We start from the raw sequence: 25,244 nt of genomic DNA on the forward strand, positions 1-25,244 counted from the left end.
AGAAATCGGATGGCATACAGTTTTTTCCGGATTTCATCGTTCTAGGGTGTATACTACAACAACAAACTTTTTTTTTACAAAAAATGTTACTATAGCCGTATATATAAAATGATATATAAGTGCTATCGGACGATCTTGTGCACGACAAAAACCTATATAGAACTTTAAGTTGGAAGTGTAGAAATCGGATGGCATACATTTTTTTCCGGATTTCATCGTTCTAGGGTGTGTACTACAACAACAAACTTTTTTTTTACAAAAAATGTTACTATAGCCGTATATATAAAATGATATATAAGTGCTATCGGACGATCTTGTGCATGACAAAAACCTATATAGAACTTTAAGTTGGAAGTGTAGAAATCGGATGGCATACATTTTTTTCCGGATTTCATCGTTCTAGGGTGTGTACTACAACAACAAACTTTTTTTTTACAAAAAATGTTACTATAGCCGTATATATAAAATGATATATAACTGCTATCGGACGATCTTGTGCACGATAAAAACCTATATAGAACTTTAAGTTGGAAGTGTAGAAATCGGATGGCATACATTTTTTTCCGGATTTCATCGTTCTAGGGTGTGTACTACAACAACAAACTTTTTTTTTTACAAAAAATGTTACTATAGCCGTATATATAAAATGATATATAACTGCTATCGGACGATCTTGTGCACGATAAAAACCTATATAGAACTTTAAGTTGGAAGTGTAGAAATCGGATGGCATACATTTTTTTCCGGATTTCATCGTTCTAGGGTGTGTACTACAACAACAAACTTTTTTTTACAAAAAATGTTATTATGGCCGTATATATAAATTGATATATAACTGCTATCGGACGATCTTGTGCACGATAAAGACCTATATAGAACTTTAAGTTGGAAGTGTAGAAATCGGATGACATACATTTTTTTCCGGATTTCATCGTTCTAGGGTGTGTACTACAACAACAAACTTTTTTTTACAAAAAATGTTATTATGGCCGTATATATAAAATGATATATAAGTGCTATCGGACGATCTTGTGCACGATAAAAACCTATATAGAACTTTAAGTTGGAAGTGTAGAAATCGGATGGCATACATTTTTTCCGGATTTCATCGTTCTAGGGTGTGTACTACAACAACAAACTTTTTTTTTACAAAAAATGTTATTATGGCCGTATATATAAATTGATATATAACTGCTATCGGACGATCTTGTGCACGATAAAGACCTATATAGAACTTTAAGTTGGAAGTGTAGAAATCGGATGACATACATTTTTTTCCGGATTTCATCGTTCTAGGGTGTGTACTACAACAACAAACTTTTTTTTTACAAAAAATGTTATTATGGAAGTATATATAAAATGATATATAACTGCTATCGGACGATCTTGTGCACGATACAAACCTATATAGAACTTTAAGTTGGAAGTGTAGAAATCGGATGGCATACATTTTTTTCCGGATTTCATCGTTCTAGGGTGTGTACTACAACAACAAACTTTTTTTTTACATAGTTTTATTATGGAAATATATAGAAAATTATATATAACTTTAAGTTGGAAGTGTAGAAATCGGATGGCATATATTTTTTTCCTGATTTCATCGTGCTAGGGTGTGTACTACAACAACAAACTTTTTTTTACAAAAAATTTTATTATGGAAGTATATAGATAATTATATATAACTGCTATCGGAAGATCTTGTGCACGATAAAAACATATATAGAACTTTAAGTTGGAAGTGTAGAAATCGGATGGCATAATCTGTTTGAGATTTTAGGTAGGGTCAACTGTGGACCGACCCTTACAAAATTCAACATATAAATTTTGTTTCATATAAAAGTTGTCGAATTTTATAGCTATTTTTTTAAGCCAGTTATGAGTGGTAGTAATTTCCGGAGGTGGACCTTATATCGGGGATAGGTTAAATTATGGACCGATCCCCTTAAATTTGACAAAACGATGTTGACTCCTTGTTTATGTGGAATTTCTTTGCTATATTGGTATTTTTATTACAATTATTGAGTTAATATCTTTTTCTGAAGGGGAACTTATATGGGGGTAGGGTCAATTTTGAACCATCCCAGAAAGGTTTTGGATCATATAAATCTTGTAAAATAATTTCCTGATACTCATAAAATTTGGCAAAAAGATTTTAGTTCCTATAAAACTTGTTTTTGTCGTTCTTCTTCGCTATACTGGAATATTGAAGCTCAATAATAAACTCCATCAACTAAAAATATTTTGGCAAATATTGGCTAAGATCCTAGTCTATACTTTTATGGATTTTAGACCAATATTTCGGTGTAAAAGTTCCTTGGCTCCCTGATGAGTTTAACGTATACCGATATTGTCCATTTTCAATAACAAACTCAATCTTAGACTGTAATTAGATCCCAGCATATACTTTTATGGATATTAGACCAATATTTCAATGTGTTACAAACGGTGTAAAATGTTCCTTGACTCAATGATGGGTTGTGTCTTCCAAGTGGTGATTTAGCGATCTTGAAAGTGACGGAACTAATAGGGAATCACATTGTTCGCCGGTCTCTGGTAAGATTTTAGGTTGATAGTCATGCTGCACTTAAAGCATTAATATGTCATAGCTGTATTCTTGCATAGTCGTAGAATGAAGAAACGATCTAAGTATTATTATGTGACCGTTTACAATAAGGCTGTGTTGGGTACCAGGACCCTGCAATATACACAAATGAGGTATCTGGCGAACTGATACGATGAGGCTCGAATCTTGTCCCATATGAACGGAACAAGAAGTTAAAGCCACCCCTTTTTCATTTTTTAGGTTGATCTCCGATGGATTCCGTGACTCTTTCAACCAGTCATGGAATATAGAATGAATTGCACATTATATATGGTCGTTTTAAAAATACTTGATTCTAATGAAACCGGGATTATTATTGGGGTAGATGGTGTACACCAAGAACACTTGCACTGGCTATAAAACATTATTAAAATACATAAATTTTTCTTAGCACAAAATAAATATGTCTAGTAATTTGTTTTTGTTTCATTTGTTTACGTTTTTACAGAAACTCACCACACAACAATCAAAAACAGCTGTTAGGGTTTGCTGTTTTATCAAAAGGTTGTTTTATTAACGGGTATAAATCATTTATCTATATTTTTAATATAAACAATTAAAAAGTTGTCAAAAAAGCAAAGGCCACGATTTATAAATTGTAAAATGTCGGAATGTCGACTTATTGTTTCAACTATAGGACATTTATTCGTTATAATAGTTATTTTTATTGTATAAATATAAAATTAATTGTACTTACAAATTTTAAGCTAAATTAGCTATTAACTAAACTTTAACTTTTAGGAATTCTTGTGGCATGCATGTGTCTTTTATGCTGCCTTAAACCAGCATCCTGTGCATAACTCTTCCCACAAATGTTGCATGTATAGTTTTTACTACCATGAATGCGGCTGTGATATTGTAGATACTTTTTAGATGTAAAACTTTTACCACAGTCCTTACAAACGAAATTTCGAACATTAAGATGGGCATTAACATGATCTCTAAGGGTTGCTAAAACATTAAATCCTCTTTTACATATCTGGCAATGATATCGAAATCTTTCTTCATGTCGACGCATATGATTATCATAACCAATAGCAGCACGAAATCCTTCTCCACATATAGAACACAAATACGGTTGGGCGCCGGTATGTGAACGCATATGAAGTGTCAGTTCAGAGTTTAAGGGATATCCCTTGCCACAAATATTACAACGATATCGAAAAACTCCCAAATGGCGTTTTACATGTAATGTGTAATTGCCGTTTGCCTTGAATCCCATGCCACATTCTTGACACTTAAATGGTATGGATCCATCGTGTTGCGATTTGTGTATTTGAAAATCTTTATATTGCATATGGATTTCACTGCAATATGGGCATTTAAATGGTCCTTGATGTTCTTCTAGAAAATCACATTTATTATAGAAAGAACAAGTGGGTCGAAAACCCACATGTTTGGCTTCACATTTCAATTTGACTTCTTTATCTTTGGAAAATGAATTGTGTATATGTAGCAGTTGTTTTTCCAGTTTATCTACATCTAAAGGAATATCAATTTTCTTTTTAACATCATCCACCATAGATTGCAAAGATTCATCACGTTTTTGTTTGATGGGGTAGGCTACATGATTGACATTCCATAAACTACTGTAAGTCTTGTAAACATCTATTATTTCGCATAATAAATCATCGCTTAAGGGTTTCTGAAATAAGTAATTTTATTTAATTATGTTTTCACAATTCTCGTATTGCAGCTTTTTATAACCTCGATGAATAAAGAGTGTTGTCTTGATTTTTTATCAAACTCATCAACTTACCACTTTATGATATGTTTTTTTCTGGAATATAAAACTAAAATTACATATATATTTGTTTGTCGAATTAATAAATATTCTTACCCTTTTCTGTTTTAATTTGCTTTCAATTGTGGTTTTCAAAAAATTCATATTTTCATAAAACCATAATTCAGTATTATTTGTTTCAATGTTTTTATCACCCGCTTCCAATTGTCTTTTGATTTCTTTTTCGTACTTCTTGCATATATCCTTTATTTTATTCTTTATCGTATATAATTTCAAATTCCTCTTTAGTTTTTGATTCAATTCATCAGTTATATTTTGAAATAGCATTTCTCTTTGAACATTATTGCACTTGGGTAATAATGTATTCCAGAGTTGGGGCTTTTGGTTATAAGCTTCAATAAGTGCTAAAATGTAGTCTTTTTCTTTATCATTTCTATTATATTTTAGGGGTTCTATTAAATTTTCATCACTACTACACTTCATTTTGAAATCACTGTCGCTATCATTATCGTTTTCACTGACATCAGAATTGTTTTCGAGCTGTCATATTAAATTAACAAATTAATTTTTTATAACATACCTATATTTTCGTAATACATTACTTGTTCATCATCTGATAACATATTCATTTCCACATTCTCGAATTGAGATTCATCTTTTAAATGCGTGTTATCTATTTTAAATATTTCATTATCGTTTTCTAGTGAAACAGGTAGAAAATCTTCATTAGCATTACTTTCAAAGGCTTCTAGTGGGTCTTGGGAATTTTGCATCAATTGATCCTGAAAAATAAAACAATTTCTAGATATTGAAAGTGAAACAAAACTCAAATCGTCTCATATACATATACCCTTAGGGCAGAGTCGCACGTTCAATATATATCGTAATATTTGCAGTATTGTAATACAGCAAATATCACGATATACATATAGTGAACGTGTGACACTGCCCTTAACAAATTCGCCCTGTCAACAAATTCGATGTGTGGCCATATCGCTTTATACATAATTTACACTACTCTTATTATTTTTATACCCCCACCACCATCAGTGGTGATAGAGGGTATATATAAGTTTGTCATTCCGTGTGTAACACCAAGAAATATTCTGGGTCCTTATGAAATTCTGAGTCGATTTAGCTATGCCCGTCTGTCCGTTCGACTGTCTGCCAGCCTGTGTAAAACACTCTCACGTTAAAACAAAGCAATGGAAATTAACGAAATTGAGCAAAAATATTCATTATTATCCGGTACAGTTTGGTATTGAAAATGAGCAAAATCGGTTCACATCGGGAAAAGTTATGAATCAAAATTTAAAATAACTCCGAAAAAAAAAATCATTCTGATGTAATTTTCTCGAAAACTATGCAAGATAATTTCATGAATGCCATCTTGCATTCGTTTCTACACAAGATCTTGATTCCTGCTGAAAATTGCCAGAATCGGTCCATAATTTCATATACCTCCCATACAAAAGTACATATTCCCGGAAAATGAGTTTTTTGTTAATAACTTCCATCAGAATGCTGATATCTTCACAAAATTTTACAACTTAAAATCTTATGTCAATAGATTTCATTGAGAGAAAAAATTTTCTGGATGGGTCCATAATTGGACATAGCTACCATACAAGGTCCCCTCCCGAAAATCACTTAAACGCGCATAACTCATTACAAAATTAAGATATCCATATAAAATTTGGAATAAGTATTGCTCATATGCACAGAAATATTACTGTGAATGTTTTTTCCGATCGGTCCATAATTGGTCATAGCTCCCATACAAGGTCCCCTCCCGAAAATCACTTAAACGCACATAACTCATTACTAAATTAAGACATCCATATAAAATTTGGTACAAGTATTGCTCTCACATACAGAAATATTACTGTGAAATTTTTTTCCGATCGGTCCATCATTGGTCATAGCACCCATGCAAGGTTCCCTCCCGAAAATCACTTGAACACACATTACTTATTACTAAATTACGATATAAATACAAAATTTGACTGCAATATAGCTTTTATGTACAGAAATTTTGCTTAAAGAATTTTTTACGATCGGTGTATAATTGGTTATATCTCCCATACTAGGTCTTGCCTCTAAAAGCACTTTAACCGTATTTAACTAGTTGCATTATCAATTTGTGTAGAACAAAATTATATATTGTATATGTATTTTGAAAATCCATAAATATTTCACACACATGCTTACATGCACATTATTAAATATCGTTAAAGCATATTTTAAGGCGCTATAAAAATATTTAACAATAAATTTTGGAATTGTAACAGATTTAAGCTGTTTAAATCTTGGGGTTTTTCTATTTAAGACATGAGAAAACTTATTTCTACAAATATTTGATCAATTAAAAAAGTATTAATATAAATGTAGCTGGTGGAGGGTATTTAAGATTCGGCTCAGCCGAATATAGCACCCTTGTTTTATTCTATTTTGTAACTAAATCTATAGAGTCAAATATTTTATAACACTAACAAGAAAACTTTTTAATATTATAATCTTTACCTTTTTATGAAACCTAGTTACAATTTGAGATTTTTCCTCTTCTATTTCAGATTTTATATTACCATCATCATTAAAACAATCCTCAATTTTAATTTCTCCGACAAATATACTATCAATAGCGGGTTCTTTTTGTATGTCTGATTTATCATCGAGATTATCTTCATTATTAGTATCAGTAACAATAGCTGTTGCCTGTTCCAACTGGGTAATATGTTCCTGTTCAAGATGCAAAGTGAACTTTTTCATTTGTACACAAATGGTGTCACAAAACCAACAATTGAAAGAATAAACATTTTTGGCATTCTTTTTCATTGTAATTATAATTTCACCACATTTTTGTGAGACAGAATCATTACTTTTAACACTTTTAAACGACATTTTTACTAAAATTTTATTTATTGCTATATTAAATAAACAAATAAAATGTTAGACACTTGATTTTTGTTTATATACAATGAAATTTCTACTGTCAACAGCGTTGCCAATTTAGCGCTTTTGGCGCTAGATTTAGAGCCTTTTAACAACACAAAAGTCGCATTTTTTACTCTTAGCGCTTTTTTGGGAAAAGGCGCTGAATCAGCGCGTTTTACCTATATTTTTTTGAAGAAATGAAAAATCTTTTTAATAACATAAAATTACTCTAGTGGAGCAATATAGATAAACAGAATAATTTTGGACAGTAGTTACATAAATAATTAAAAAACTAAAATAAGAAATATTCACCAATAGAAGACTCTTTAAATTTTCATTCTCTTTGAAGGGAAAATTGATTTCGTGAATTGAATTGATTATAAAATTATATAAAAAATTCAAAATGTTGATTCATAAAAGTTTTCTGTTTTTGATAATTTCACTGCGAAGGAAACAATTCCTTGACGACTTATTTTTTCACAAAGTTTTGCCTCTTGGTATTTTTGGAAATGAAGGGTTTAAATGCAAATTTATTATGGGAAATTTTGCAAAAATCGCTTTGACTATTTATTGAGATCTTGAGATGGTAGGAAGAGTTATTGAATAAGAAAATCGAACATACATATTTGTATTAACCTTAATTAATGGCATGCTTTGGATTTTTTTTTTAATTTCGTTCCCGAATCAAAATTCCAAATATCGAGCAATTTTTTATTAAAAAAATTTAGGTAAATCTATATATATAAAAGAGTCGCGTTACTGACTGACTGATTCATCATCGCACAGACCAAACGGCTGAACATAGAGTCATGAAATTTTAACAGTATATGTGTTTATTTTGGTTATGTAGATCCACTAAGGAGGGATTTTTGGAAATGGTTTTCTTACTTATCTTACATAATATTAGTGATACAAAAAATACACCTGTATCTACTCTTAAAATGAGCAGATGGGTGTCTGGTACTTTTTTGAAATTCGTACTTTTTAGTGGTAAAAATGAGTAACAAAGGTGATTTTGGTACCTTTTTTGGTACTTTATAACTTTTTAACAAATAAACATAATCAAAATTTTTTAAATGTTTTGGACATATGTATCTTCCAAAATTATGAGACAACTTTTTTAAAATGCAGTCCTTTTTGGGTGTAAAATAGAGAAAACTGTATTTTTGTTACTTTTTTAGCACATTAAATAAACTTTTTCGATTTATTGACGTATACCTATTAAATTACGGACTAACTCTGTAATATTTATGAAAACAAAATAGTTTCTATTTCATTGGGAAGAAAAAAGTACCAAAAAGGGGAATACGAGAAATATAATTTTATTCAAACTCATTGAGCCAATTTTTATAAAATTTGAAAAAATATTTAATTTACTCACACAAAATAAACTATTGGTATATTATTTTGAAATTCAGGAACTAGGGCCTATATAGGACCAAATTTTTCTGGAACAAATGAATGCAGATTTGAGTCTTTTGAGTTTTATATGTGATATACATACACAGGAGCGGATCCATGGGGGGAAAAAGGGTAAATTTAAACTTTTTCGTCCTTCAAATTGTACTATAATATTGAACATGTAGAATTCTGACTGAATAAGATTCCGCACAAGAATCAAACGTTTTAAAGTTTCTACAGTGGGGATCTGAAACAAATGACACACGGTTCTTATAAAATGAGAATTTATAAAAGGGAGATTTTTGGTACTTAGTACTTAGCTATAAAAGTAATAAAAATTTTATACTTAATTTTCATTGGGTAGCGAGGCACCCGATTACACTAGTACTATATATTTAGTGACCTTATATATACATTTAATTTTAGCGCTTTTTAGCGCGTTTTGACTAAATGGACAGCGCGTTTTGGTATAAAATAGTTGACAACGCTGACTGTCAAAAAAAAAATCATTCCCTACGGGAATGTGGTTCAAATTTTATAGCAAGCTCAAAAAGTACCAGTCAAAGAACGAAAAAGTACCAAAAAGTGCCATTTTATAGATTCTCATTTACTCCGGGCTCTACGTGCATAATTTCATGTTTCTATGTTCAATTTAATAGAAAACTCAAAAAGTACCTTTTGAAGAACGAAAAAGTACCAAAAAGTCCCCTTTTATAGGACCTCACTTAATCCGGGCTCTACATGCTTAATTTCACGTTTCTAGGTTCATTATTATACAAAAACTTAAAATGTAACTTTTGAAGAACCAAAAAGTCCCCTTTTACAGGTTCTCACTTAATCGGGGCTATACACGCTTTCATGTTTCTAGGTTTAATATTATAGAAAATTCAAAAAGTTCCTTTTGAAGAACGAAAAAGTACCAAAAAGTCCACTTTTATAGATTCTCAAGTGCTTAATTACATGTTTCTAAGTTCTAAGTCAAAAAAGTACCAGTCGAAGTACGATAAAGTACCAATAAGTCCCATTTTATAGATTCTCATTTACTCCGGACTCTACTTCCCAGGGGGGAAATTCTTTCACAATATAATCGATCAATATGCTACATAACTCTATAACCCTTTCACCCACAAACCAAACCACTGGACTTTTTATGTGTATGAGTTCACTATACACTTTATTTTGACGTATGTACAGTGTCTCTCATAAGTATTCGAATTTAGGTAAACTATGAAAAGAAACCAAATTTAATAATATATTTTGTGTGGAAAATAAATAAATTAATTTGTTATATTGTCTAGATAGTCCTTGGTTTTGATATCACGCCCCTTAAAACTTGAAAACTTTACATTTACTTAAATTAGTTGTGTTTTTTTTTTAAAAAAGTCCATGAAACTACTTCACAAAAGTATGCGAATTTTTCCTGTATTTCATATTTGATCATATTATACGATACACAAATTTTAGAATCGCATGGTTTTATGCTTAATATTGTTTTAAGAGGTTACTATCAACCGCATGGATATATTTTTGACCCATTTGGTCCACAATTTTGGGGGATTTGTACCCTCTTTTCATGTAATATCATTAAAATGGCGATTTTTGGCTATATTTGTAATGTTTTCACCCTTTTTCCAGAGATAAAACCAAAATTTAATATTGGAAATAGAACCCATAGGGTATCTAAAAATAATATTTTTTGTTATAAGGATCTGTACTTAAAAGTTCCAAGATGTATTTTTGGTATCGTTTTTCAGTTTCTAATTGAATTATCTGGATCATAAGTCCCTTTTCGTACCTCTAGGGACGATATTTTCCGACAAAGTTGTCTAGTGTATATTCATGTACATATTGGCACTAATGTATTTTAAATTTTCAATATATTATAGCGGTATACAACCCCAAAACATGCCTTAACAAAACGTCATCCTATATAGTAGATTTCAGTTTTTACTACTCGTAACTTACAATAACACTGTAAGTCCTAAATTTTGGCTTTAATTTGATCATAGTAAATAATATTTAAACACTTATCAACATTTTTGATGTGATCATAATGATATCGTGCCATGCAGCATGGAGGCCATTGGTATATAAAAATAATGATTTTACTATTTTGAATGGTGCTTCTTCGAGGCATGTTTTGGAGTTGTACACTTCCACAACACATTGAAAACTTAAAATGTATAAAAGCTGATATCTAAAAGAATATATACCAGAAAACTTGCCCGGAAAATAGTTGATCCTAGTATTATAAAAATAGACTTAAGTTCCAATATATTGAATTAGCGACAGAAAAATGATCCGAATAATTTATCTTGGAACGTTTAAATACAGATTCTTGTAACAAAAAATATTATTTTTAGATACCCCAAGGGGTCTTTTAAGTCCCAATATCAAATTTTTGTTTTATCTCTGGAAAAAAGGACAAAAATTTACAATTATGGCCAAAAATCGCCATTTTAATGATATTACATGAAAACAGGGTACAAATTCCTAAAAAGTTGTGGACCAAATGGGCCAAAAATATATCCTTTCCGTGGATAGTAACCCCTTAAAACAATATTACGCATAAAAACCATTTGATTCTAAAATTTGAGTTGCGTATAATATGATCAAATATGAAATACAGGAAAAATTCGTATACTTTTGTGAGGCAATTTCATGAACTTTTTTTAAAAAAGCACAATTAATTTAAGTCAATGCAAATTTTTCAAGTTTTAAAAAGCGTGATATCAAACATAAGGACTATCTAGACAATATAACAAATTAATTTATTTATTTTGCACACAAAATATATTATTAAATTTGCTTTCTTTTTATAGTTTACCCAAATTCGAATAATTATGAGAGACACTGTATGTATATTGATCAATTTTGATAAAAAATGGAAAGTGTTTCCGAAGGATATGCTAGGATATTATAATTGCAGTGACCTCAAATTCTAAAAAAGAACTTAGTTTTCTATGAAAATAATTCATCACTGTAGCTGCAAACTCAAAATATAGAACCTTACGTGAAAGAGATAATATAGTATGTTCCAGACCATTACAATGTTGATATTAAGAATGAGAATGTAACATTTAATTAAAAATTAAATTTCCTTTATTATTTTATTCATTCTTCTTTTTATTTTTACCAATACTACCAATTGGAATACCGTGTTGCTTTTTATGTTGCCTTAAACCAGCATCCTGTGCATAGGACTTACCACAAATATTACACCTATAGTTTTTACTTCCATGTATACGCCTATGATACATTAAATACTTTTTAGCAGTAAAACTTTTACCACATACATTACAAATAAAATCTCGAACATTGAGGTGAGCATTGACATGATCAGTAAGAGTAGTTAAACAATTAAACCCTTTTTTACATATATCGCAATAATGTCGAAATCTTTCTTCGTGCCGACGTATATGATTATCATAACCAGCGGAAGTACGAAAACTCTCGCCACATATCGAACACAAATAAGGTTGAGTATCATTGTGTGTACTCATATGGAATTCTAGTTCAGAATTTACGGGATAGCCTTTGCCACAGATTTCGCACCGAAATTTAAGCACGCCCAAATGGCGTTTAACATGTATAGTGTAGTTTCCATGTGCCTTAAAACCTGTGCCGCATTCTTGACATTTAAATGGATCGGAGCCATCATGTTGGGATTTGTGTATAAAAAAATCCTTGAATTTCATAAACATTTTTTTGCAATATGGACATTGGAATGGTCCTACATGATCTTCTAAAAAAGTACACTTATTCGAAAAGGAATATGTGGGTTGGAAATCTTGTTGTTTTGCATCACATTCTAATTTGAGTTGCTTATCCTGAGAATATGATTTGTGTATATATAATAGATGTTTCTCTAGATTATCTACATCTATGGGAGTATCAAGTATCTTATTAACATCGTCTAGCATAGACTCCAAAGTTTCAAAGCGTTTTTCTTTGACGGGATAAGCTACATCATTAACATTCCATAAACTAATGTAGTTTTTGTATATATCAATTATTATGCATAACAAGTCATCGCTTAAAGGTTTCTGAAAAAATAAAAATAAATATGGTACATAGAATTTCTTTTGAATTTAAATACTTATAAATAACTGGCTAGTTTCAAAATTTTGGATTTATTAAATTTTAACTTTTTAATTAACTTACCACTTTAGTATATGTTTTTTTCTAAAATAAAAAAACAAAGATAGATGATGTAGCATTTTAAATGTGTTAAATGTTCATACCCTTTTTAATTTCAATTTACATTCAATTATTGCTTTAAGAAAACTCATATGTTCAGAAAACCACAACTTGGTATGCTTTTTCTTTCTACTACCCTTTAACTGGTACTTAATTACTTTCTCATATTGCCTGCATATAAGATTTAATTTTTGCGTCACGGTGTCAACTTTAAATTTAGATTTTAGTTTAAGGTTCACTTCATCAGTAATATTTTGTAAAAGGGCCCTTTTCACCTTTGGTCTACATTTTCTTGATGTATTCCATAGTTGTGACTTTTGATAATACGATTCAATGAGTGCTAATGTGAATTCTTTTTCTTTTGTTTCTATTAATTCTTCATCAGTATTATCTTCAATATTGTTGTCGCTCTCGGTAAAATTATCTTCTCCACTAATTACTGAACTATCTTCAACCTAAAATGAGCAAAATAATACATTAATACATATATATTTTATATTAGAAAAAAACTTACATATTCATCATCTGAATAGTTATTAGTGTCCATATCCTCGAAAATTTCATCTGTATCTGCACCGGTATCTATTTTAAATTCAATTTCTTCCTTGTTGTCTTGTAAAACAGGCAGTATAATTTCATTTTCATTACTATCACAGGTTTCTAAGGGGTCTTGAAATGTTGGTGATAATTTATTCTAAAAAATAATAATACTTATATACCCACCATTAAATTATATCGGGTATATTGATAACACATTTTAATATTATACAAAAGTACATACATATGTATATGTACATACAAATGTATATTCTGGCTTCATATACGATTATAAGACGATCAACCTATGTCCGTTTGTTGTGAAGTCTCCGTCAAAAAATTACCTTAACATTAATACATGTATCATATAATGCTTTTTACAAAAAGCAGTTTATTATCAAAAATCTTCAAAAGTGATGCAATTAAAATAAAATTAATAAAAATTATTTGTTCTAAGAAATTTATCACTTTTTTATATAAACCAACTTTATCAGACAATGTTCACACAAAGTATACCCAGTAGGATTTTGAGTTAACTTAAAACTAACTTATGGTTAACCACAAATGAGTCAGAGGTGACTCAAAAGCTAACCATTTTGCTTTTAAAATACTATTCAGTTTTTCAATGTGATGTCATAGGAACAAGTCAGTACTCACTCACTATACATCAGTTTCAGTTAACCAGAAGTTACCTCAAGATGAGTTAGCTTCTAGTGCATAAATAAAAGATCAGCTGTGAGTTACCTGTGCAATTTTCTTATATTTTTATACTATTTTTAACAAATTGTTAGTAATAATAAATGCGTTCAATATGCAGCAACATTTCCTTCCTATATACACCTTTATCTATGTCTTATATTCCTGAAAATGTTAATTTAATAATAATAAATTCATTTTTCATTGCTGAAACAAATTTTCATTTTCATAATTTCATTTTTTCAATACAAATTGTTTGACAAATTTGATACGAGTTTCTATTTTATTTTTTATTTAAAATTTTATTGAAATGTTTGTTCATTTCCTCGATCATTTTTGAGTTACTTTGAAGCTAGTCATAAGAAGTTATCAAAAAGTTAACTTTATTTTTAGTTAACTCACAAAATCCTACAGGGTAGTTTATGTGCTATTTAAAAAATTTCATAATTTTTTTAATCCTAAAATCTAAAATAAAAAGAGAATTTCCCATATGAAAATTAAAATATAAATTTCTAATATATTCGATGCCTTTTTAAAGTAATAAATTATAGGTGATGGGTATTTAAATATATCACTCAATCTTTTTCAATTCTATATTGGTCAGTCCATATTTGGTATATGTCCCATTTAATATTCCAAATCAAACATATTAATATCGATATTTAATAATTTAATTCGGCATAATTGTGAGATAGTAACCCATGGTTATAAAAGATGAAAGGACGGTCCTATAAAAACCTAAATCTATTTATAAACCGATGGTTTAATTTAATTGAACTAAAATCTTTATTTAAAGTTACCTTTTGAGATCTTGTTACAATTTGTGGCTTTTCGTCCTCATTTTCCGGTTTAATATCATCATTTTCATAATCTTCTATTTTAATTTCTCCAATCAGTATATTATCAGCAATTAAAACGGCTTCTTTTTGAATTTCTGTTTTATCATCCAGATTATCTTCATTATTACATTTTGCAACAGTAAAAGTTGTTTCTTCCAACTGGTTAACATGTTCCTGTTCAAGATGCAAAGCGAACTTTTTCATTTGTACACAGATGGTATTACAAAACCAACAATTGAATGAATAAACATTTTTTGCATTCTTTTTCATTGTGATTGTAATTTCTCCACATTTTTTTGTAATAGTATTATTATTTTTAACATTTTTATTAGACATTTTAATAAAAATTCTTCCTAGTATCAACACAACAAATAGAGAAATAAACCAAGAGACAATTGTTTACATTTTTGTTTGTGTAGTGTGTTCAGTTATATCTTATTTACGCAGGGGATGTTAAATATGGAGTTATCTGTAAGGAGTATGTTTAATACTGATACTTTTTTTAAACTGGGGCAAAAAGAACGAAAAACTAAATGCTCATAAATTTTAAATGTAGAATCCTACGATAATAATCGAATTTTGTACTATATTCTTTCATTATATTTTCAATTAAATCTCTTATTAAATACCTATTTCTATTTGCATATATCATTAGCCGCTGTTTTCGTTTAATACCCAAAAGCGTTTATTGAAATCTAGATTTGGCGTATTTGTGAGATCTAGAAGATTAAAAAATGGAAGTAATGGTGTTAATTAATTATTTATTGGTCTATATTATAGACTCTATAAAGAACGTCTTTCTTTTGTAATAATTTATTTCACAAAACTAATTTGTTTTTACACAATGTATTTGAATGTTTAAAAGTTACAATTAGAATGAAAATATTTTTTCTTTCAATACAAAACATAAAACAAATTTCAAAGAATATATAATTTACAAATTGAAGAGTGTATATAAAACAAGTTTTACAAAGTATTTCAATACCCTCTCTCACTCTGACAATTGTAATTTACTTCTAAAAATTTGATAATTAACAATTCCTAAAACTTTTGTACAAATATCTGCAAGTTGATCACTTGATTTAACATATTCTACATTTATATTGCCTTGAGCTAAATGATCTCGAATGAAATGGTATTTGATATCGATATGTTTGGATCTCTTGCATTCTGTGTTTTTCGACATAAAAATACAACATTGGTTATCCTCATATATTGTTACAGAATAATTCTTGTTTATAATTGCTAAGTCGTTTAAAATCCCTTTCAACCATATGGCTTCAGATGTAGCAGCACTTAGAGCTATATATTCTGCTTCAGATGATGATGTTGCTACTGTTGCTTGCTTCTTACTTGACCATGATACAGTATTACCATAAACTTGAAATATATAACCACTAACTGATTTTCTGTCAATATGATCAGATGCCCAATCTGCATCTGTATATCCAATTAACGGTTCGGCATTGGTATTTTTCTTTATTTGCAACTTAAAATTTTTCGTTCCACTAATATATCTTAGAATTCTTTTAAGCATTTTCCAATTCATTTCTGTAGGGTTTTGTTGAAAACGACCCATGTATCCAATATGAAAGCATATGTCAGGACGAACACAAAGCATTAAATACATTAAGCTACCTAATAGCTCCCGATATGGTTTATTTGTATTTTCAGATTTAGGTAATTCTGTCATTTTTTCCATTGGTGTTCTAGCAGGTTTACATTGTTCCATATCAAACTTCCTTAAAATATTATTGATATTTGATTCTTGAGATAGTTCCATTATACCATCTTCACGATTGTAATCAATTTTTATTCCCAAAAATAACTTTAGCTCCCCACAGTCCGACATTTCAAATCGTTTTTCCAATTCATGTTTTAAAGTTGTTATATCAGATAATTGTTTGCCTGCAATAAGTAAATCGTCTACATAAAGTAATAAATAAATGATACTGTCATTTTTGTTTCTTATATACAAACAGTAATCATGTTTAGATCTACTGAAACCAATTTGAATTAAATAATTATTAATTTTCTCATTCCAACATCTGGGACTTTGTTTCAGACCATATAACGATTTATTTAGTTTGCAAACATAATTTTCTTTCACATCAACACCTTCGGGTGGCTGCATATAAATATCTTCTTTAAGATCGCCGTGAAGAAAGGCAGTTTTTACATCCATTTGATGAAAATAAAATTTCAATTGAACTCCAACAGCCAATACAATTCTTATAGTTGTTAGTTTAGCAACCGGTGCAAATGTTTCTTCGTAATCTCTTCCGTGTTTCTGTAGAAACCCTTTTGCTACTAATCGAGCTTTATATTTCGACAGTTCTCCATTCTCATTTTTCTTTATTCGAAATACCCACTTCGATTTCAATGTCTTCACATCTTTTGGTTTCTCTACTAGAGTCCAAACGTTATTATCTTTCATTGATTTAAGTTCTTCTTTTACTGCTTCAAACCACTTGTTACGGTCTTTGCGTTTTTCAATTTCATTAAACGTTGTTGGAGAATCATCTACCGCCTGTTCATGTATATCAGCATTATAACTCGTAAAATAGTCTGTAAATACCTTCGGAATTAGACCACGAGCACTTCGTCTTAATATTGAAGTATCATTTGTTGTACTTCCAGAAATGTTTTCACTATCATCTATAGAAATCACTTCAGGCTGAATAGTATTTGAATCTTCTGATATATTTTCATCAACTTCATCAACAACACCACTTGATTCCTCTTCCACAATTTGTGATTCTATTATTTCATTTGTAGTAATGACATCATCACTATTTTCCCTCTCTTGCTCAATACTGCAAATGAGAATAATTTGTGGTTTAAATGTTTTATTTTTACTTTTGAATGGGAAGACAGATTCGTCAAATTTTACGTCACGAACTGTAAATATTTTCTGATTGGTGTTGTTCCATATTCTATAGCCATTGTTTGTATAACCAATCATCACACCATCTTGACTTTTTTCATCAAGTTTTATTCTTTTCTGTTCTGGTATCCAAGCGTAAGCTTTACAACCAAATATGCGCAACTTTTTAACACTAGGTTTGTATCCATACCATAACTCAGCTGGGGTCTTCATTTCCTTAACAGCTCTCGTTGGACTTCTATTTATTAAATGTACAGCCATTAATGCTGCTTCACCCCACAATTTCTTTGGGGCACTTGATTCTATTAGCATTGTTCTTATTCTTTCAACTAAAGTTCTATTAAATCTTTCTGAAATACCATTTTGCTGAGGTGAGTACGCTATAGTATCTTCTATTTGTATACCTTTTTGTTTATAGAAGGATAACTGTTCTTTAGAATGATACTCGGTTCCTTGATCACAGCGTAGAATAGAAATCTTTTTACCAAATTTAGCTGTCACAAGAGCTTCATATTCTTTAAATTTCTCAAAGACTTCAGATTTCTTTTTCAACAAGTAAATTATCGCAAAATGAGTATATTCGTCAATGAATGACACAAAATATCGATATCCATCATGAGTATTAGGACTAATAGGACCACATACGTTACTATGTATTCTTTCAAGTACACGATTAGATCGTTTATGTAAACCATCAAATGGATCACGACTTTGTTTTCCTTTTATACAAATGTCACACAAACCAAATTGCTTTACATTACCGATGTCCAAAACCATTTCATTACGACTCATCAACTCAAGACTTTGTTGATTAATATGACCTAATCTACTATGCCATAATTTTCCTTCATCACGAGCACATAAATTTACAGATCGAAATTTATTAAATTTAATTTCATAAACATTACCTTTTAATTCTGCTAAAGCTAACTTACTACCTCTATACAAAATTGTTGCTCTATTTTCTTTAAAAACTACTTCAAAACCAGGTTTCGATAATCTTCTAACAGATAATAAGTTCTCCCTTAGATTTGGCACGTACAAAACATCCTTCAAGTTCACTTGCTTTCCAAATTGAGTGTATACTGTAATATCTCCAACTTCATGAGCAATAAGCATTTCATTTTCCTTGGCCACATTTATCTTTATTGGATTTTTCAAAATAGTACTGGTATTGAATAATTTTCGATCATTTACCAAATGATCACTCGATCCCGAATCCAAAATAAAATGCATATAATAATTTTCTTTTCTATTATTATTGACCATAAAGCATACAGGAATATCATTATCTTCTTCAAATTCCACAATCTTAGCATCTTGATGATTGTTCTTAGCATGGCTTACCATATTAGCTTCTCTTTTAAATCTGCAATTTGCTTTCATATGACCTCTCTTACCGCAGTTGTGGCATTTTCCATTAAATTTCAAAAATTTATTCTTCTTGGCCGCAAAAGCAGTACCTCCTTTATTGTCATCAGCTGCATCATTACGATCATACCTTTTTCTCTCTTCTGCCAGCAATCGTTGCTTCACTAGTTGAAGAGTCAATTCTTCTTCCTTTATATTCTCCAAAGCAGTTACCAAAGGATCATAGCTATCAGGAAGACTTACAAATAGCTGCGAAACCAAGTCGCACTCAGCTAATTCTGCTCCAGCCGATTTCAGTTGTCTCAAATTCAATGAAGTGGTCTTTCATTTTTGTATCATCCGATAATTTTAATCTGGCTAGTTGCTTTCGTATAATCGTTTGACTTGTAGATGATTTAACCGCAAATACATCCTTCAATGCGTTCCACATAGCTTTTGATGTAGACTTATCACGTACATAGTCCAAATAATCGTCGGATATACAGCTTACCAACACCGATTTCGCCTTTTTATCTTTCTCCATATATTTTCTGATTTGAGCTTCAGTCGCGTTTTCGGGTAGACTTGATTCAACTGCTTCTAACACATCTAGTGCATCCAAATACATTTTTACTCGAAAACTCCAGTTTTCATAACCCGTTCCATTAAACTGAACTATTCCATGAGGAATTTCCTTACGTTGGTCGCCCATAACCTTTTGTAATAATTTATTTCACAAAACTTATTTGTTTTTACACAATGTATTTGAATGTTTAAAAGTTACAATTAGAATGAAAATATTTTTTCTTTCAATACAAAACATAAAACAAATTTCAAAGAATATATAATTTACAAATTGAAGAGTGTATATAAAACAAGTTTTACAAAGTATTTCAATACTTTCTTTTCAAGAAAGAGGAGGCATCATGATGGTCTCCTGGAAGAATGCCCACAAGAGAGTGGCAATTATATACCTAGTCACCTAGGCGGGTGGTGGTCGGTCGGCTAGTGGTGACATGGTATATTATCACCTAGAGGCAATGGACGGAAGCTGATTGCCGTATTCAGGGGGTATTCTTGGGATACATACTTATTATTATACCATTGATCTCAGCAGAATCACTACCATACACCCATAATAGAGCGCGATGTCTGTCTGGTGTGCCTTTCAGTGAAGTTCTTGTTGTCTCCAAACACTATGGTGGCCGAATATTTACAAGAAACAATTGTTAAGCCGCCTTTTATACAAATTTATAGCTTTGTAGAGAATGTCTTCACGGACCTAGAGGATATAACCTGGTTAGGTATGTAGATGTTGTTTGGGCAAAATATTGGTACTAACCATTGTGGGCTTTATGTCGACTTTAGGTCCCTTATAGTTATCACTCTATACCAAATAAGCATTCTTGCTGGAATTAAAGTTTAAAACAAGTTTAATTCCAGTCAAACATTCAAATTTCAAGTGTTGAAATACACTTTAATTCAATAGCATTCTCCAGTGAAAACGAAACTTGAATTCAAGTCGAACATTACAATGTTTTTACAGTATAATTCAATGCACGAAATCTATATACATACATATATAAAATTCTAACGTTTCTGACTGACTGACTGATTCATCATCGTAGAGCCTAAACGGTTGAAGCTAAAGAGCTGAAATCGGTCCCTTTGGGGAATAAACGATTAAAAACTGTAATTTGGTACTTCTTTTTCAGAGACTTTTCGGAACTTTTTGGTTCTAAAAAGGTACTTTTTGAGTTTTCTCTTTTTCGTTCTTTTTCTTTCTTCAAAAGGAACTTTTTGAATTTTCTATAATATTAAACTTAGAAACATGAAAGCATGTATAGCCCCGATTAAGTGAGGACCTGTAAAAGGGGACTTTTTGGTTCTTCAAAGAGTACATTTTAAGTTTTTGTATAATAATGAACCTAGAAACGTGAAATTAAGCACGTAGAGCCCGGATTAAGTGAGGTCCTATAAAAGGGGACTTTTTGGTACTTTTTCGTTCTTCAAAAGGTACTTTTTGAGTTTTCTATTATATTGAACATAGAGACATGAAATTATGCACGTAGAGCCCGGAGTAAATGAGAATCTATAAAATGGCTCTTTTTGGTACTTTTTTGTTCTTTGACTGGTACTTTTTGAGCTTGCTACAAAATTTCGACTGGTACTTTTTGAGTTTTCCATAAAATTAAACCTAGAAACATAAAAATAAATATGTAGAGCCTGGAGTAAATTATAATCTATAAAAAGGAACTTTTTGGTATTTTTTCGTTCTTCGACTGGTACTTTTTGAATTTTTTATAATATTGAACCTAGAAACATGAAATTAGGAATGTACCGCCCGGATTAAGTGATAACATATAAAAGGGAACTTTTTGGTACTTTTTCGTTCTTCAAAAGGTATTTTTTGAATTGAACCTATAGACATGAAATTGATCCTGTAGGTCCGCCAATATAACCCTCTTACAGAAAATCAGTTTATAGCTAATACATCATTCCAAAAGTTATCATTATGATAGAGTTATAGTAGAATTAAAAAAAAATACTTTAAATTATATATATTATTGATCCAAATCCACATTTAAGTCCCTAATCTGAAAATCACGGTGACGTTCTTATTAATCTAATGATCGGACCACTTCCGAAATTTGTTTTTTTACGACATATGATTTGCGAATATAACTCTTACTTCTTACTTATTTTAATCATAAATTACCGCTAAAATAGGAATAGTCTGCCTTTAAAGTTGCGAGTTTTCATACATTCTAATAATGTTTTCAAAGTGAAACTTTTGGAATATTTTTCAATCTCTTTGTGATCCCTTTAAATGATGTTGTTCTGGAAGAACTTTAACATCCAAGTTAACACAATCAAGTATACATGAGCGGGAAAAATCTACACAAGGTTGTGCTGACGGTGCACACGCGCGAGCTAGTATGCAGGATCATATTTCGCCTGGAAGATTTCACAACGTGGGAATGGAATAAGTTGGATCAGCAGAATTATTTAGATTTAAGCATTTAAAAAATATTGTTAGAGTTAGTCTTACTTGGGAGGTTGACCAAAGCGGTCGTTGAATAAAATTGTAAACCAAAAATTAACGTGTTTCATTTATAGTGGACAAGTCGGTGTCCACTTAAAAATCATTTTTTTTAATTTCACATAACAAAGGAAGTTAACTGGCGCCCGAGCAGGGACCCGCCAAGAGAAAGCGGAGTCCTTATAAAATTAAATATATAAAATTAATAAATTAAATAAGTTTCTGCGATTCCCACGGGACCCTCCAGAAACTAAATAATAAAAACTGGAAAAGATAAAAAAGAAATAGTGAACCTTAAAATTTGTTTTGTGGAAAAGAGGATCCACCTAAAGAAAGAACAGTGACAATTAAGTGAAATTTCGACCCCGAAATTGTGAAATTAAATAAGTTTTTGCGATTCCTACGGGACCCTCCAGAAACTAAAAACGGGAAAAAATAAAAAAGAAACAGTGAAATTTTAAATTTTTTTTTTGTGGAAAAGAGGATCCACCTAAAGAAAGAAAGAACAGTGACAATTAAGTGAAATTTCGATCCTGTGACTACCAGTGAATTAATTTGAAGAGAAGAGGGAGAATTATTGGAAGACATATCCTGTAAGGGTGACTGTAAAAATATAGAGGGAAGAACCTGCAAAATATAGAGGGAAGAACCTGCAAATTCCTATGTATATGTATATGTGTATGTAAGTATGGAACATTTGCAAAGTAAGGTAACAGAGTTAACTGGCGCCCTAAACGCCGTTCTAAACCAGCTAAAAACTCTGGATCAGAGAACGCTGAATTTGGAACGTAGGCCCAGTAATCCTCCGGTTGTTGAGGGCGAAAGTCCTCCTCCCCCCCTGCGTGCTCCAACCACAGAAACCGAATTGAACGAAATAGGAAAACTTCCCGACTGTGTAAGGGACTTGCAGTCTTTTGAGGGTGACCCCACGCAGTATGTATCCTGGATACATAGCGTGGAGAGTATCCTGAAGGACTATGAGATCGTCCGGCAGAAGCCGATATATAGGGCTATTGTTCAGGCTATACGCCGAAAATGTAGGGGAAAGGCTGATGCCGCCCTTACCTCCTACAACATTTTCGATGAAGACTGGACATCGATAAAGAACTGTCTTTCTCTGCATTATGCAGACAAAAGAGATGTTCGCACACTAGAACATCAGTTGACCCAACTAGCTCAGAAGAGTATGAGCGTAGACGAGTTCTACGCTACAGTAAATCACCAGTTCTCCTTGATCATAAACAAATTGAAGACGGAAACTTATTCTGAAGAAACGACGAACGTTTTAATAGAGACTTATAGAAATAGGACACTGGAAGTTTTCATAAGGGGTCTTAATGGCGAGCTGTCAAAGATGATAATGCTCATGAAGCCAAAGACACTTCCCGAGGCATATTCGCAATGTTTGGAATTGAGAAATGCCAATTACAGGAGTCAGGTCTCCCTACATTCGGTTAATGGTCAGAATAGGGTCCAGGTTCCAATGGGATTTAATAACTTTCCGAATCACCACCCAAGTAAGACTCGAAACCAAGCTTCCTTCCAAAAATTTGTACCGAAAAACCGGTATCAACCTCAAGCGAACCCTTTTGTTAACCGACAATTTGAGCCACGGCGTGTTGCGCAACAGCCTGCTCCCCACAGACCAGAACCAATGGACATAGATCCGAGTACGCAATCTAGGGGGACCGGAAACCGATCATGGAATAACCACAAAAGGCGGGCCTTTTCGGAACAGGTTCGTCCCGGGTCGGCACAACACCCGTTTAAACAACAGAGAATTTTTAACATGACACAAGAGGACAATGAGGGCGAACCGGCCGACGACAAAATAAATTTTCGGACTCGTGCCTTTCCGGCTTACCATACGTAAGCAATGAATTAAAGGATGGCTCAATAATAAAATTTTTAATAGACACAGGGGCTACAAAAAACTTTGTTGAGCCAGCCTTATGCCCCAGTTCAAAGAAATTAGATAAACCATTTTATGTTCGTACTGCCTCAGGGAGAATACAAATTAGTGAGAAGGTAAAGGGGAAATTCTTTGCACCATTTGGTAACGATACGACAATTACATTCTATGTACTACCGGGATTCACATCTTTCAATGGTATAATCGGCGACGATACTCTACGTGAGCTTCAAGCTATAATAGACCACAAAAATAATACACTGACAATCTCGCCAGGGATCAGTATACCACTTAGAATTCAGACATTGAACGAAATTAACGTACTTCCATCATGCACTACATTGAGTGACCTAATAGCCGAGTTTAGTGACATATTTGGACCAATAAATAACGAATTGGCAGCAACATCTATTAGGGCAGAGATACGGTGTACCACTGATGAGCCAATATACTCAAAGAGTTATCCTTATCCAGCTTGTATGCGTGCTGAAGTAGACAGACAAATAGAAGAACTTCTGAATAATAATGTAATACGGCCGTCAAGAAGTCCTTATAATTCTCCCATTTGGGTGGTCCCAAAGAAACCTAAACCAAATGGAGAGAAACAATATCGGATGGTGGTGGATTTCAAAAGACTGAATGCCGTCACCATACCTGACACATATCCAATTCCCGACATAAATTCAACTTTGGCGAGCCTTGGCAAGGCGAAATATTTTACAACCCTTGACCTCACTTCGGGGTTTCATCAGATTTCAATGAATCCAAGGGATATTCCAAAGACAGCCTTTTCAACAATGAATGGGAAGTATGAGTTTTTGAGGCTACCGTTCGGCCTACGGAATGCGCCTGCTATATTTCAGCGTATGGTCGATGACGTCCTGCGAGGTTGTATAGGGAAAATATGTTATGTCTATATAGACGACATAATAGTATACGGGGGTAATATTGAGGAACACCTGGGGAACCTTAGGAAAGTATTTCAGCGTCTAAGAGACGCTCACCTTAGGGTTAATTTAGAGAAAACTGCTTTTATGAAAACCGAGGTCGAATTCCTTGGTTACGTGGTTACTAAGGATGGTATACTGCCTGATAGGAA

The 25,244-nt window shown here is 31.7% G+C and overlaps 2 protein-coding genes across 2 annotated transcripts; both read right to left on the bottom strand.

Moving 5' to 3' along the window:
* Positions 1 to 3,247: 3,247 nt before the first annotated feature.
* Positions 3,248 to 7,350, bottom strand: LOC119608167 (zinc finger protein 267-like). Its single transcript, XM_037962476.1, has 5 exons — positions 6,870 to 7,350; positions 4,949 to 5,128; positions 4,443 to 4,886; positions 4,362 to 4,382; positions 3,248 to 4,247 (listed from the first exon to the last, which is right to left on the bottom strand). Exons 1-5 carry the CDS (start codon positions 7,245 to 7,247, stop codon positions 3,333 to 3,335), a joined length of 1,938 nt encoding a protein of 645 aa, XP_037818404.1. The 5' UTR covers positions 7,248 to 7,350; the 3' UTR covers positions 3,248 to 3,332.
* A 4,419-nt stretch (positions 7,351 to 11,769) lies between these two features.
* LOC119608172 (zinc finger protein 737-like) lies at positions 11,770 to 15,373 on the bottom strand. The gene is made up of 5 exons (XM_037962482.1): positions 14,915 to 15,373; positions 13,396 to 13,575; positions 12,926 to 13,336; positions 12,846 to 12,866; positions 11,770 to 12,727 (listed from the first exon to the last, which is right to left on the bottom strand). Exons 1-5 carry the CDS (start codon positions 15,287 to 15,289, stop codon positions 11,792 to 11,794), a joined length of 1,923 nt encoding a protein of 640 aa, XP_037818410.1. The 5' UTR covers positions 15,290 to 15,373; the 3' UTR covers positions 11,770 to 11,791.
* Between the last annotated feature and the right edge of the window lie 9,871 nt (positions 15,374 to 25,244).

The sequence above is a fragment of the Lucilia sericata genome, unplaced genomic scaffold (genome assembly GCF_015586225.1).
Source record: "Lucilia sericata isolate MDLA Ls3-8-SP2 unplaced genomic scaffold, ASM1558622v1 Contig000798F_arrow, whole genome shotgun sequence".
NCBI lineage: Eukaryota > Metazoa > Arthropoda > Insecta > Diptera > Calliphoridae > Lucilia > Lucilia sericata.